At 47.9% G+C, this 15,957-nt stretch overlaps 1 protein-coding gene across 1 annotated transcript in view; it reads right to left on the bottom strand.

Annotated features, from left to right (window-relative positions):
• Positions 1-15,957, bottom strand: part of LOC123993773 (vascular endothelial growth factor receptor 3-like) — a 258,276-nt gene that overhangs the window by 51,553 nt on the left and 190,766 nt on the right. Inside the window, 1 exon segment of the mRNA XM_046296256.1 lies at positions 4,632-4,860. Coding sequence (XP_046152212.1) covers positions 4,632-4,860 — 229 coding nt within the window.

The raw sequence follows: 15,957 nt of genomic DNA, 5'->3' as shown, positions 1-15,957 counted from the left end.
TTATGGGCTCAAATGGGAAATATATACAAGTAAATCAACTTTTCCCCAAGCACAGTATGTCTAAACTCTGGTGTACAGACACCCAGTGCGCCCTAGACCCTCTGTCTGAGGACCAACTACCCAGCAACATAATAATACACACAGGCACAAATGACCTGAGAACACAGCAGGAAAGGGTGGCCACAGCACTGAAGGGAGTGATTGAAAAAGCTTCTTCGACTTTCCCCAACGTACAAGTGGTTATCTCCACCCTGCTACCACGATAAGACTCCCACCCTGCTACCACGATAAGACTCCCACCCTGCTACCACGATAAGACTCCCACCCTGCTACCACGATAAGACTCCCACCCTGCTACCACGATAAGACTCCCACCCTGCTACCACGATAAGACTCCCACCCTGCTACCACGATAAGACTCCCACCCTGCGACCACGATAAGACTCCCACCCTGCGACCACGATAAGACTCCCACCCTGCTACCACGATAAGACTCCCACCCTGCTACCACGATAAGACTCCCACCCTGCTACCACGATAAGACTCCCACCCTGCGACCACGATAAGACTCCCACCCTGCGACCACGATAAGACTCCCACCCTGCTACCACGATAAGACTCCCACCCTGCTACCCTGCTACCACGATAAGACTCCCACCCTGCTACCCTGCTACCACGATAAGACTCCCACCCTGCTACCACCATATTTTCTAGTAATATTATTTGACTGTGGCGCTATGCTATTCAGCATTGCTGATGACAATTATACCCGGATCCGGGATGGGTGGTTCAGAGAGCTCAAGTCATACCACATGGATTGAGGTCTGGGCTTTGACCAGGCTATTCCAAGACAATTAAATGTTTCTTCATTCATGTGTTGCTTTAGCAGTATACGCAGGGTCATTGTCCTGCTGGAAGGTGAACCTCCGTTCCATTCTCAAATCTCTGGAAGACTGAAACAGGTTTCCCTCAAGAATTTCCCTGTATTTAGCGCCATCCATCATTCTTTCAATTCAGAGCAGCTTCCCAGTCCCTGACGATGAAAAACATCCCCACAGCATGATGCTACCACCACCATGCTTCAATTTGGGGATAGTGTTCTCGGGGTGATGAGAGGTGTTGGGTTTGCGCTAGACATAGCGTTTTCCTTAATGGCCAAAAAACTACATTTTAGTCTCATCTGACCAGAGTACCTTCTTCCATATGTTTGGGGAGTCTCCCACATGCCTTTGACAAACACCAAATGTGTTTGCTGATTTTTTTCTTTAAGCAATGGCTTTTTTTGGCCACTTTTCCATAAAACTATCTATGGACAGATACTCCAATCTCCGCTGTGGAGCTTTGCAGCTCCTTCAGGGTTATCTTTGGTCTCTTTGTTGCCTCTCTGATTAATGCCCTCCTTGCCTGGTCTGTGAGTTTTGGTGGGCGGCCCTCTTGGCAGGTTTGTTGTGGTGCCATATTCTTTCCATTTTTATAATAATGTATTTAATGGTGCTCCGTGGGATGTTAAAAGTTTCTGATATTTTTTTCATAACCCAACCCTGAACTTCTCCACAACTTTGTCCCTGACCTGTTTGGAGAGCTCCTTGCTCTTCATGGTGCCACTTGCTTGGTAGTGCCCCTTGCTTAGTGATGTTGCAGACTCTGGGGCCTTTCAGAACAGGTGTATATATATACTGAGATCATGTGACACTTAGATTGCACACAGGTGGAGGTGGTGAATACACTCTTTTGTTGTTGATTTTTTTTAAACAAGTTATTTCACTTCACCAATCATGTGTATATCCATTACATGAAATCCAAATAAAAATAAATCATTTAAATTACAGGTTGTAACGCAACAAAATAGGAAAAACGCCAAGGGGGATGAATACGTTTGTAAGGCATATCAACGAATTGGTGAGGGCACTAGAAAAGTCTGCAGCATCCTACTAGAATCTGAAGTCAAATGTCTACTGTTTGCTGATGATCTGGTGCTTCTGTCCGCAACCAAGGAGGGCCTACAGCAGCACCTAGATCTTCTGCACAGATTCTGCCAGACCTGGGCCCTGTCAGACCTGGGCCCTGTCAGACCTGGGCCCTGACAGACCTGGGCCCTGACAGACCTGGGCCCTGCCAGACCTGGGCCCTGCCAGACCTGGACCCTGACAGACCTGGGCCCTGACAGACCTGGGCCCTGACAGACCTGGGCCCTGACAGACCTGGGCCCTGACAGTAAATCTCAGTAAGACCAAAATAATGGTGTTCCAAAAAAGGTACAGCTGCCAGGACCACAAATACAAATTCCATCTAGACACCGTTGCCCTAGAGCACACAGGAAAACTATACTTACCTCGGCCTAAACATCAGCGCCACAGGTAACTCCCACAAAGCTGTGAACGATCTGAGAGACAAGGCAAGAAGGGCCTTCTATGCCATCAAAAGGAACATAATATTTGACGTACTAATTAGTACGTACTAAAAATTAATTAACGTACTAAACATACTTAGTTCTAGAACCCATTGCCCTTTACGGTTGTGAGGTCTGGGGTACGATCACCAACCAAGAATTCACAAAATGGGACAAACACCAAACTGAGACTCTGCACGCAGAATCCAACAAAAAATATTCTAAAACACCAAATAACGCAGAGCAGAATTAGGCCGATACCCACTAATTATCAGAATCCAGAAAAGAGATGTTAAATTCTGCAACCACCTAAAAGGAAGCAATTCCCAAACCTTCCATAACAAAGCAATCACCTACAGAGAGATGAACCTGGAGAAGAGTCCCCTAAGCAAGCTGGTCCTGGGGCTCTGTTCACAAACACAAACACACCCTACAGAGCCCCAGGACAGCAGCACAATTAGACCCAACCAAATCATGAGAAAGCAAAAAGATAATTACTTGACACATTGGAAAGAATTAACAAAAAAACAGAGCAAACTAGAATGCTATTTGACGCTAAACAGAGAGTACACCGTGGCAGAATACCTGACCACTGTGACTGACCCAAACTTAAGGAAAGCTTTGACTATGTACAGACTCAGTGAGCATAGCCTTGCTATTGAGAAAGGCCGCCGTAGGCAGACATGGCTCTCAAGAGAAGACAGGCTATGTGCTCACTGCCCACAAAATGAGGTGGAAACTGAGCTGCACTTCCTAACCTCCTGCCCAATGTATGACCATATTAGAGAGACATATTTCCCTCAGATTACACAGATCCACAAAGAATTCGAAAACAAATCCAATGTTGATAAACTCCCATATCTACTGGGTGAAATACCACAGTGTGACATCATCACAGCAGCAAGATATGTAACCTGTTGCCACAAGAAAAGGGCAACCAGTGAAGAACAAACACCATTGTAAATACAACCCATATTTATGTTGATTTATTTTCCCTTTTATACTTTAACTATTTGCACATCGTTACAACACTATATGTATATAGTCATAATATGACAGTAGAAATGTCTCTATTCCTTTGAAACTTCTGTGAGTGTAATGTTTACTGTTCATTTTATTGTTTATTTCACTTTTGTTCATTATCTTCTTCACTTTCTTTGGCATTAATGTATGTTTCCCACGTCAATAAATCCCCTTAGAGAAAGAAATACATAAATGCCATCATCTTATTCACACCTTTATGTCCATTCAACAGATCCCATTATTCATGCAGACTGAAGGGCAGAGAGAATAAATGATGAGACTGCGGTTGTGGTCTCTCAGGAGAGAGAGAAGGGCAGGAGAGAGAGAAGGGCAGGAGGGAGGGATGGGAAGGAGGGAGGGATGGGGGGGCTGAGGTTAAAGGGTCAGGACTTGACATGAATGAAGCATTAGTGTGTTAATGACTGAGCCTATCCTCTGAGGGACTAGTGTGTTTAAACCCTTCCTCTGAGGGACTAGTGTGTTTAAACCCTTCCTCTGAGGGACTACTGTGTGTTTAAACCCTTCCTCTGAGGGACTAGTGTGTTTAAACCCTTCCTCTGAGGGACTAGTGTGTTAAACCCTTCCTCTGAGGGACTAGTGTGTTTAAACCCTTCCTCTGAGGGACTAGTGTGTTTAAACCCTTCCTCTGGGGGACTAGTGTGTTTAAACCCTTCCTCTGAGGGACCAGTGTGTTTAAACCCTTCCTCTGAGGGAATAGTGTGTTTAAACCCTTCCTCTGAGGGACTAGTGTGTGTTTAAACCCTTCCTCTGAGGGACTAGTGTGTGTTAAACCCTTCCTCTGAGGGACTACACACACTAGTCCCTCAGAGGAAGGGTTTAAACACACACTAGTCCCTCAGAGGAAGGGTTTAAACACACACTAGTCCCTCAGAGGAAGGGTTTAAACACACACTAGTCCCTCAGAGGAAGGGTTTAAACACACACTAGTCCCTCAGAGGAAGGGTTTAAACACACACTAGTCCCTCAGAGGAAGGGTTTAAACACACACTAGTCCCTCAGAGGAAGGGTTTAAACACACACTAGTCCCTCAGAGGAAGGGTTTAAACACACACTAGTGTGTGTGTATGTTGGTGTGTGAGGCCTATGTTCCTATGTGTGTGTCTGTTACTGGAACCAATAAGGGTTCTTGGCTCTCCCCATAGGAGAACTCTTTGAAGAACCCTGTTTGGTTCCGTGTGTGTGTGTCTCTCCCTCTCACCTTTAACCGATATGTATTTGCGTAGACAGTGTTTCTCTCGGCTCCTCCTATTCTGAACCTCACAGACATAGTTCCCTTCATCCTGTAGCGTGATGCTCGCTATAGTCATCTCCAGGACCCAGCTGTTAGACTGCTCCTGATAGGTCAGTTGTCCATCCAGGCGGTCAGCGTACAGGTGGACACTACGACAGTCCAGCTCCAGGGGTTTACCACGCTCATCCTGCAGCGCCTGGAGGGAGGGAGGGAGGGAGGGAGGGAGGGAGGGAGCAGAGCAGAGGTCACGATCAGATGAGCTCCTGCATTTTTCAGCATTTTCTTATTAAAAGATAGATTAGGAGTTAGATAAACTTGGATTTTTTGTCAAGAACACATACAGGATGCTACCCTCTACAACATAACCCTCACTTCAAATCAAAACTCAAAACCTACAACCTGATTTTGGACGGAATTACGGAATCACCTGGAAGGTTCACAACTACCAAGGATGATTATTCTATATTCTATTTCCAAAAGCCAAGAAGAAAAATACACAGCATTACTTTATAAGGACTGAATTCTAACATAATTCTACCAAGCTTGATACAGCTTCAACGAGCACTGACATGTCAAGTGAGAGGTGTTAAAGCCCTTTAGCCCAACAATGGCAGGAGAGTCACACAGTCTACCCCAACCAAATGGAGAGGCCTTAGAAGCTGCCTCCTGCTGTTCAGAGGTAATTAAAATACAGTACCCTGTACATGTCAAGAATGACAGGGCAAGAAAAGATCACAAGAAGAAGCTCCTTATGGAAAATCAAGAGACACTTTTTGCTGACTATTACAAAAATGGGAACATCAGCAACCTTATCTTCCTCATCTTCCTCATCTTCCTCACAAACCATCCCCTGGTACAGTGCTATATTAACCAGACCATCCCCTGGTACAGGGCTATATTAACCAGACCATCCCCTGGTACAGAGCTATATTAACCAGACCATCCCCTGGTACAGGGCTATATTAACCAGACCATCCCCTGGAACAGTGCTATATTAACCAGACCATCCCCTGGCACAGGGCTATATTAACCAGACCATCCCCTGGAACAGTGCTATATTAACCAGACCATCCCCTGGCACAGGGCTATATTAACCAGACCATCCCCTGGTACAGAGCTATATTAACCAGACCATCCCCTGGCATGGAGCTATATTAACCAGACCATCCCCTGGTACAGTGCTATATTAACCAGACCATCCCCTGGCATGGAGCTATATTAACCAGACCATCCCCTGGTACAGGGCTATATTAACCAGACCATCCCCTGGTACAGGGCTATATTAACCAGACCATCCCCTGGTACAGTGCTATATTAACCAGACCATCCCCTGGCACAGTGTTATATTAACCAGACCATCCCCTGGTACAGTGCTATATTAACCAGACCATCCCCTGGTACAGTGCTATATTAACCAGACCATCCCCTGGCATGGCACAGTGTTATATTAACCAGACCATCCCCTGGCACAGTGCTATATTAACCAGACCATCCCCTGGTACAGTGTTATATTAACCAGACCATCCCCTGGTACAGTGTTATATTAACCAGACCATCCCCTGGCATGACACAGTGTTATATTAACCAGACCATCCCCTGGCATGACACAGTGTTATATTAACCAGACCATCCCCTGGCATGACACAGTGCTATATTAACCAGACCATCCCCTGGTACAGTGTTATATTAACCAGACCATCCCCTGGTACAGTGTTATATTAACCAGACCATCCCCTGGCATGACACAGTGTTATATTAACCAGACCATCCCCTGGCATGGCACAGTGTTATATTAACCAGACCATCCCCTGGTACAGTGTTATATTAACCAGACCATCCCCTGGTACAGTGTTATATTAACCAGACCATCCCCTGGCATGACACAGTGTTATATTAACCAGACCATCCCCTGGCATGACACAGTGTTATATTAACCAGACCATCCCCTGGCATGGCACAGTGTTATATTAACCAGACCATCCCATGGCACAGTGTTATATTAACCAGACCATCCCCTGGTACAGTGCTATATTAACCAGACCATCCCCTGGTACAGTGTTATATTAACCAGACCATCCCTTGGTACAGGGCTATATTAACCAGACCATCCCCTGGCATGGCACAGTGTTATATTAACCAGACCATCCCATGGCACAGTGTTATATTAACCAGACCATCCCCTGGTACAGGGCTATATTAACCAGACCATCCCCTGGTACAGTGTTATATTAACCAGACCATCCCCTGGTACAGTGCTATATTAACCAGACCATCCCCTGGTACAGTGCTATATTAACCAGACCATCCCCTGGTACAGTGTTATATTAACCAGACCATCCCCTGGTACAGTGCTATATTAACCAGACCATCCCCTGGTACAGTGCTATATTAACCAGACCATCCCCTGGTACAGTGCTATATTAACCAGACCATCCCCTGGTACAGTGCTATATTAACCAGACCATCCCCTGGTACAGTGCTATATTAACCAGACCATCCCCTGGCACAGTGTTATATTAACCAGACCATCCCCTGGCACAGTGCTATATTAACCAGACCATCCCCTGGTACAGTGCTATATTAACCAGACCATCCCCTGGCACAGTGTTATATTAACCAGACCATCCCCTGGCATGGCACAGTGCTATATTAACCAGACCATCCCCTGGCACAGTGCTATATTAACCAGACCATCCCCTGGTACAGTGTTATATTAACCAGACCATCCCCTGGTACAGTGCTATATTAACCAGACCATCCCCTGGTACAGTGCTATATTAACCAGATCATCCCCTGGCACAGTGTTATATTAACCAGACCATCCCCTGGCATGGAGCTATATTAACCAGACCATCCCCTGGTACAGTGCTATATTAACCAGACCATCCCCTGGCACAGTGTTATATTAACCAGACCATCCCCTGGCACAGTGCTATATTAACCAGACCATCCCCTGGTACAGTGCTATATTAACCAGACCATCCCCTGGCACAGTGTTATATTAACCAGACCATCCCCTGGCATGGCACAGTGCTATATTAACCAGACCATCCCCTGGCACAGTGCTATATTAACCAGACCATCCCCTGGTACAGTGTTATATTAACCAGACCATCCCCTGGTACAGTGCTATATTAACCAGACCATCCCCTGGTACAGTGCTATATTAACCAGATCATCCCCTGGCACAGTGTTATATTAACCAGACCATCCCCTGGCATGGAGCTATATTAACCAGACCATCCCCTGGTACAGAGCTATATTAACCAGACCATCCCCTGGTACAGTGTTATATTAACCAGACCATCCCCTGGCACAGTGCTATATTAACCAGACCATCCCCTGGCACAGTGCTATATTAACCAGACCATCCCCTGACACAGTGCTATATTAACCAGACCATCCCCTGACACAGTGCTATATTAACCAGACCATCCCCTGGCACAGTGCTATATTAACCAGACCATCCCCTGGCACAATGTTATATTAACCAGACCATCCCCTGGAACAGTGCTATATTAACCAGACCATCCCCTGGAACAGTGCTATATTAACCAGACCATCCCCTGGTACAGTGCTATATTAACCAGACCATCCCCTGGCATGGAGCTATATTAACCAGACCATCCCCTGGTACAGTGTTATATTAACCAGACCATCCCCTGGCACAGTGTTATATTAACCAGACCATCCCCTGGCACAGTGCTATATTAACCAGACCATCCCCTGGCACAGTGCTATATTAACCAGACCATCCCCTGGTACAGTGTTATATTAACCAGACCATCCCCTGGTACAGTGTTATATTAACCAGACCATCCCCTGGCACAGTGCTATATTAACCAGACCATCCCCTGGCACAGTGCTATATTAACCAGACCATCCCCTGGTACAGTGTTATATTAACCAGACCATCCCCTGGTACAGTGCTATATTAACCAGACCATCCCCTGGTACAGTGCTATATTAACCAGACCATCCCCTGGTACAGTGCTATATTAACCAGATCATCCCCTGGCACAGTGTTATATTAACCAGACCATCCCCTGGCACAGAGCTATATTAACCAGACCATCCCCTGGTACAGTGTTATATTAACCAGACCATCCCCTGGCACAGTGCTATATTAACCAGACCATCCCCTGGCACAGTGCTATATTAACCAGACCATCCCCTGGCACAGTGTTATATTAACCAGACCATCCCCTGGAACAGTGCTATATTAACCAGACCATCCCCTGGTACAGTGCTATATTAACCAGACCATCCCCTGGCATGGAGCTATATTAACCAGACCATCCCCTGGTACAGTGTTATATTAACCAGACCATCCCCTGGTACAGTGCTATATTAACCAGACCATCCCCTGGTACAGTGCTATATTAACCAGACCATCCCCTGTTATATTAACCAGACCATCCCCTGGTACAGTGTTATATTAACCAGACCATCCCCTGGTACAGTGTTATATTAACCAGACCATCCCCTGGTACAGTGTTATATTAACCAGACCATCCCCTGGTACAGGGCTATATTAACCAGACCATCCCCTGGTACAGGGCTATATTAACCAGACCATCCCCTGGTACAGGGCTATATTAACCAGACCATCCCCTGGTACAGGGCTATATTAACCAGACCATCCCCTGGTACAGTGCTATATTAACCAGACCATCCCCTGGCAAGGAGCTATATTAACCAGACCATCCCCTGGCATGGAGCTATATTAACCAGACCATCCCCTGGCATGGAGCTATATTAACCAGACCATCCCCTGGCAAGGAGCTATATTAACCAGACCATCCCCTGGCATGGAGCTATATTAACCAGACCATCCCCTGGCACAGAGCTATATTAACCAGACCATCCCCTGGCATGGAGCTATATTAACCAGACCATCCCCTGGCATGGAGCTATATTAACCAGACCATCCCCTGGTACAGGGCTATATTAACCAGACCATCCCCTGGCACAGTGCTATATCAACCAGACCATTCCCTGGCACAGTGCTATATTAACCAGACCATCCCCTGGCACAGAGCTATATTAACCAGACCATCCCCTGGCATGGAGCTATATTAACCAGACCATCCCCTGGCATGGAGCTATATTAACCAGACCATCCCCTGGCACAGTGCTATATTAACCAGACCATCCCCTGGCATGGCACAGTGTTATATTAACCAGACCATCCCCTGGCACAGTGCTATATTAACCAGACCATCCCCTGGTACAGTGTTATATTAACCAGACCATCCCCTGGTACAGTGTTATATTAACCAGACCATCCCCTGGTACAGTGTTATATTAACCAGACCATCCCCTGGCATGGCACAGTGTTATATTAACCAGACCATCCCCTGGTACAGTGTTATATTAACCAGACCATCCCCTGCTACAGGGCTATATTAACCAGACCATCCCCTGGTACAGGGCTATATTAACCAGACCATCCCCTGGTACAGGGCTATATTAACCAGACCATCCCCTGGTACAGTGTTATATTAACCAGACCATCCCCTGGTACAGGGCTATATTAACCAGACCATCCCCTGGCATGGCACAGTGTTACATTAACCATCCCCTGGTACAGTGTTATATTAACCAGACCATCCCCTGGTACAGTGCTATATTAACCAGACCATCCCCTGGCATGGCACAGTGTTATATTAACCAGACCATCCCCTGGCACAGTGCTATATTAACACAAACCATCCCCTGGCACAGTGCTATATAGAGGGGGTGTTAACGAGGGGTGGAAACTCAGGATAATATAATACTTGACAACGAGGACTCTGAGTCAGCTAATATAAATATCTATAAGTCCGGAACAGTAATGGTACAGGGTAACCCCAAACAGTTTCAGCTGGACTTTCACCAAATTAAAGAATCAGCCCAGCAGGAGAAGCTCTCCCTTGATAAAGATACCCCCACCCCGAGCGGGTCAGACCAGACCTCTCCATTATGTAACCCCACAGACGAGCAACCCCCAGCGGAGAGTCAACCTCCCAGCATAGAGTACTACTCTCTCATTGAAATGAAGGACAAATTCACCCAGCTGGAGATAAGGCAGGTGGAGCTGGAACAGCAGGTAATTACACTCCAGTCAGCACAGACCCAGACAACAGTCCAGCACAACAACACCCCCTCAACCAGACCCAGAAAACAGTCCAGCACAACAACACCCCCTCAACCAGACCCAGACAACAGTCCAGCACAACAACACCCCCTTAACCAGACCCAGACAACAGTCCAGCACAACTACACCCCCTCAACCAGACCCAGACAACAGTCCAGCACAACAACACCCCCTTAACCAGACCCAGACAACAGTCCAGCACAACAACACCCCCTCAACCAGACCCAGACAACAGTCAAGCACAACAACACCCCTCAACCAGACCCAGACAACAGTCCAGCACAACAACACCCCCTTAACCAGACCCAGACAACAGTCCAGCACAACAACACCCCTCAACCAGACCCAGACAACAGTCCAGCACAACAACACCCCCTCAACCAGACCCAGACAACAGTCCAGCACAACAACACCCCCTCAACCAGACCCAGACAACAGTCCAGCACAACAACACCCCCTTAACCAGACCCAGACAACAGTCCAGCACAACAACACCCCCTCAACCAGACCCAGACAACAGTCCAGCACAACAACACCCCTCAACCAGACCCAGACAACAGTCCAGCACAACAACACCCCTCAACCAGACCCAGACAACAGTCCAGCACAACAACACCCCTCAACCAGACCCAGACAACAGTCCAGCACAACAACACCCCCTTAACCAGACCCAGACAACAGTCCAGCACAACAACACCCCCTCAACCAGACCCAGACAACAGTCCAGCACAACAACACCCCCTCAACCAGACCCAGACAACAGTCCAGCACAACAACACCCCCTTAACCAGACCCAGACAACAGTCCAGCACAACAACACCCCTCAACAGACCCAGACAACAGTCCAGCACAACAACCCCCCTTAGACCCAGACAACAGTCCAGCACAACAACACCCCCTTAACCAGACCCAGACAACAGTCCAGCACAACAACACCCCCTCAACCAGACCCAGACAACAGTCCAGCACAACAACACCCCCTCAACCAGACCCTGACAACAGTCCAGCACAACAACACCCCTCAACCAGACCCTGACAACAGTCCAGCACAATTAACACCCCTCAACCAGACCCAGACAACAGTCCAGCACAACAACACCCCTCAACCAGACCCAGACAACAGTCCAGCACAACAACACCCCCAATCAACCAGACCCTGACAACAGTCCAGCACAACAACACCCCCTCAACCAGACCCAGACAACAGTCCAGCACAACAACACCCCCTCAACCAGACCCTGACAACAGTCCAGCACAACAACACCCCTCAACCAGACCCAGACAACAGTCCAGCACAACAACACCCCCTCAACCAGACCCAGACAACAGTCCAGCACAACAACACCCCCTTAACCAGACCCAGACAACAGTCCAGCACAACAACACCCCCTTAACCAGACCCAGACAACAGTCCAGCACAACAACACCTCCTTAACCAGACCCAGACAACAGCACAATTAGACCCCACAGTTATCTGCGGGTCCAGTCTGTACCAGGTGAGCTGTTACCTGTGGGTCCAGTCGGTACCAATTAAACAGTTACCTGTGGGTCCAGTCTGGACCAATTAAACAGTTACCTGTGGGTCCAGTCGGTACCAATTAAACAGTTACCTGTGGGTCCAGTCGGTACCAATTAAACAGTTACCTGTGGGTCCAGTCTGGACCAATTAAACAGTTACCTGTGGGTCCAGTCGGTACCAATTAAACAGTTACCTGTGGGTCCAGTCTGGACCAATTAAACAGTTACCTGTGGGTCCAGTCGGTACCAATTAAACAGTTACCTGTGGGTCCAGTCTGGACCAATTAAACAGTTACCTGTGGGTCCAGTCTGGACCAATTAAACAGTTACCTGTGGGTCCAGTCGGTACCAATTAAACAGTTACCTGTGGGTCCAGTCTGGACCAATTAAACAGTTACCTGTGGGTCCAGTCTGGACCAATTAAACAGTTATCTGCGGGTCCAGTCTGTACCAGATGAGCTGTTACCTGTGGGTCCAGTCTGGACCAATTAAACAGTTACCTGTGGGTCCAGTCTGTACCAGGTGAGCTGTTACCTGTGGGTCCAGTCTGTACCAGGTAAGCTGTTACCTGTGGGTCCAGTCTGGACCAATTAAACAGTTACCTGTGGGTCCAGTCTGGACCAATTAAACAGTTATCTGCGGGTCCAGTCTGTACCAGATGAGCTGTTACCTGTGGGTCCAGTCTGTACCAATTAAACAGTTACCTGAGGGTCCAGTCTGGACCAATTAAACAGTTACCTGTGGGTCCAGTCTGTACCAGGTGAGCTGTTACCTGTGGCTCCAGTCTGGACCAATTAAACAGTTACCTGTGGGTCCTGTCTGGACCAATTAAACAGTTACCTGTGGGTCCAGTCTGTATCAGGTGAGCTGTTACCTGTGGGTCCAGTCTGGACCAATTAAACAGTTACCTGTGGGTCCAGTCTGTACCAGGTGAGCTGTTACCTGTGGGTCCAGTCTGTACCAATTAAACAGTTACCTGTGGGTCCAGTCGGTACCAATTAAACAGTTACCTGTGGGTCCAGTCTGGACCAATTAAACAGTTACCTGTGGGTCCAGTCTGTACCAGGTAAGCTGTTACCTGTGGGTCCAGTCTGTACCAGGTAAGCTGTTACCTGTGGGTCCAGTCTGGACCAATTAAACAGTTACCTGTGGGTCCAGTCTGGACCAATTAAACAGTTATCTGCGGGTCCAGTCTGGACCAATTAAACAGTTACCTGTGGGTCCAGTCTGGACCAATTAAACAGTTACCTGTGGGTCCAGTCGGTACCAATTAAACAGTTACCTGTGGGTCCAGTCTGGACCAATTAAACAGTTACCTGTGGGTCCAGTCTGGACCAATTAAACAGTTATCTGCGGGTCCAGTCTGTACCAGATGAGCTGTTACCTGTGGGTCCAGTCTGGACCAATTAAACAGTTACCTGTGGGTCCAGTCTGTACCAGGTGAGCTGTTACCTGTGGGTCCAGTCTGTACCAGGTAAGCTGTTACCTGTGGGTCCAGTCTGTACCAGGTAAGCTGTTACCTGTGGGTCCAGTCTGGACCAATTAAACAGTTACCTGTGGGTCCAGTCGGTACCAATTAAACAGTTACCTGTGGGTCCAGTCTGGACCAATTAAACAGTTACCTGTGGGTCCAGTCTGGACCAATTAAACAGTTACCTGTGGGTCCAGTCTGTACCCAGGTAAACAGTTACCTGTGGGTCCAGTCTGGACCAATTAAACAGTTACCTGTGGGTCCAGTCTGGACCAATTAAACAGTTATCTGCGGGTCCAGTCTGTACCAGATGAGCTGTTACCTGTGGGTCCAGTCTGGACCAATTAAACAGTTACCTGTGGGTCCAGTCTGTACCAGGTGAGCTGTTACCTGTGGGTCCAGTCTGTACCAGGTAAGCTGTTACCTGTGGGTCCAGTCTGGACCAATTAAACAGTTACCTGTGGGTCCAGTCTGGACCAATTAAACAGTTATCTGCGGGTCCAGTCTGTACCAGATGAGCTGTTACCTGTGGGTCCAGTCTGTACCAATTAAACAGTTACCTGAGGGTCCAGTCTGGACCAATTAAACAGTTACCTGTGGGTCCAGTCTGTACCAGGTGAGCTGTTACCTGTGGCTCCAGTCTGGACCAATTAAACAGTTACCTGTGGGTCCTGTCTGGACCAATTAAACAGTTACCTGTGGGTCCAGTCTGTATCAGGTGAGCTGTTACCTGTGGGTCCAGTCTGGACCAATTAAACAGTTACCTGTGGGTCCAGTCTGTACCAGGTGAGCTGTTACCTGTGGGTCCAGTCTGTACCAGGTAAGCTGTTACCTGTGGGTCCAGTCTGTACCAGGTAAGCTGTTACCTGTGGGTCCAGTCTGGACCAATTAAACAGTTACCTGTGGGTCCAGTCTGGACCAATTAAACAGTTACCTGTGGGTCCAGTCTGGACCAATTAAACAGTTACCTGTGGGTCCAGTCGGTACCAATTAAACAGTTACCTGTGGGTCCAGTCTGGACCAATTAAACAGTTACCTGTGGGTCCAGTCTGGACCAATTAAACAGTTATCTGCGGGTCCAGTCTGTACCAGATGAGCTGTTACCTGTGGGTCCAGTCGGTACCAATTAAACAGTTACCTGTGGGTCCAGTCTGGACCAATTAAACAGTTACCTGTGGGTCCAGTCTGGACCAATTAAACAGTTACCTGTGGGTCCAGTCGGTACCAATTAAACAGTTACCTGTGGGTCCAGTCTGGACCAATTAAACAGTTACCTGTGGGTCCAGTCTGGACCAATTAAACAGTTATCTGCGGGTCCAGTCTGTACCAGATGAGCTGTTACCTGTGGGTCCAGTCTGGACCAATTAAACAGTTACCTGTGGGTCCAGTCTGTACCAGGTGAGCTGTTACCTGTGGGTCCAGTCTGTACCAGGTAAGCTGTTACCTGTGGGTCCAGTCTGGACCAATTAAACAGTTACCTGTGGGTCCAGTCTGGACCAATTAAACAGTTATCTGCGGGTCCAGTCTGTACCAGATGAGCTGTTACCTGTGGGTCCAGTCTGTACCAATTAAACAGTTACCTGAGGGTCCAGTCTGGACCAATTAAACAGTTACCTGTGGGTCCAGTCTGTACCAGGTGAGCTGTTACCTGTGGCTCCAGTCTGGACCAATTAAACAGTTACCTGTGGGTCCTGTCTGGACCAATTAAACAGTTACCTGTGGGTCCAGTCTGTATCAGGTGAGCTGTTACCTGTGGGTCCAGTCTGGACCAATTAAACAGTTACCTGTGGGTCCAGTCTGTACCAGGTGAGCTGTTACCTGTGGGTCCAGTCTGTACCAGGTAAGCTGTTACCTGTGGGTCCAGTCTGTACCAGGTAAGCTGTTACCTGTGGGTCCAGTCTGGACCAATTAAACAGTTACCTGTGGGTCCAGTCTGGACCAATTAAACAGTTATCTGCGGGTCCAGTCTGTACCAGATGAGCTGTTACCTGTGGGTCCAGTCTGGACCAATTAAACAGTTACCTGTGGGTCCAGTCTGTACCAGGTGAGCTGTTACCTGTGGGTCCAGTCTGTACCAGGTAAGCTGTTACCTGTGGGTCCAGTCTGGACCAATTAAACAGTTACCCGTGGGTCCAGTCTGGACCAATTAAACAGTTATCTGCGGG

This window comes from Oncorhynchus gorbuscha, linkage group LG13 (genome assembly GCF_021184085.1).
Source record: "Oncorhynchus gorbuscha isolate QuinsamMale2020 ecotype Even-year linkage group LG13, OgorEven_v1.0, whole genome shotgun sequence".
In the NCBI taxonomy this organism is placed as follows: Eukaryota; Metazoa; Chordata; class Actinopteri; order Salmoniformes; family Salmonidae; genus Oncorhynchus; species Oncorhynchus gorbuscha.
The sequence above is the reverse complement of the archived record's forward strand: the minus strand, read 5'-3'. Positions and strand labels throughout refer to the sequence as shown.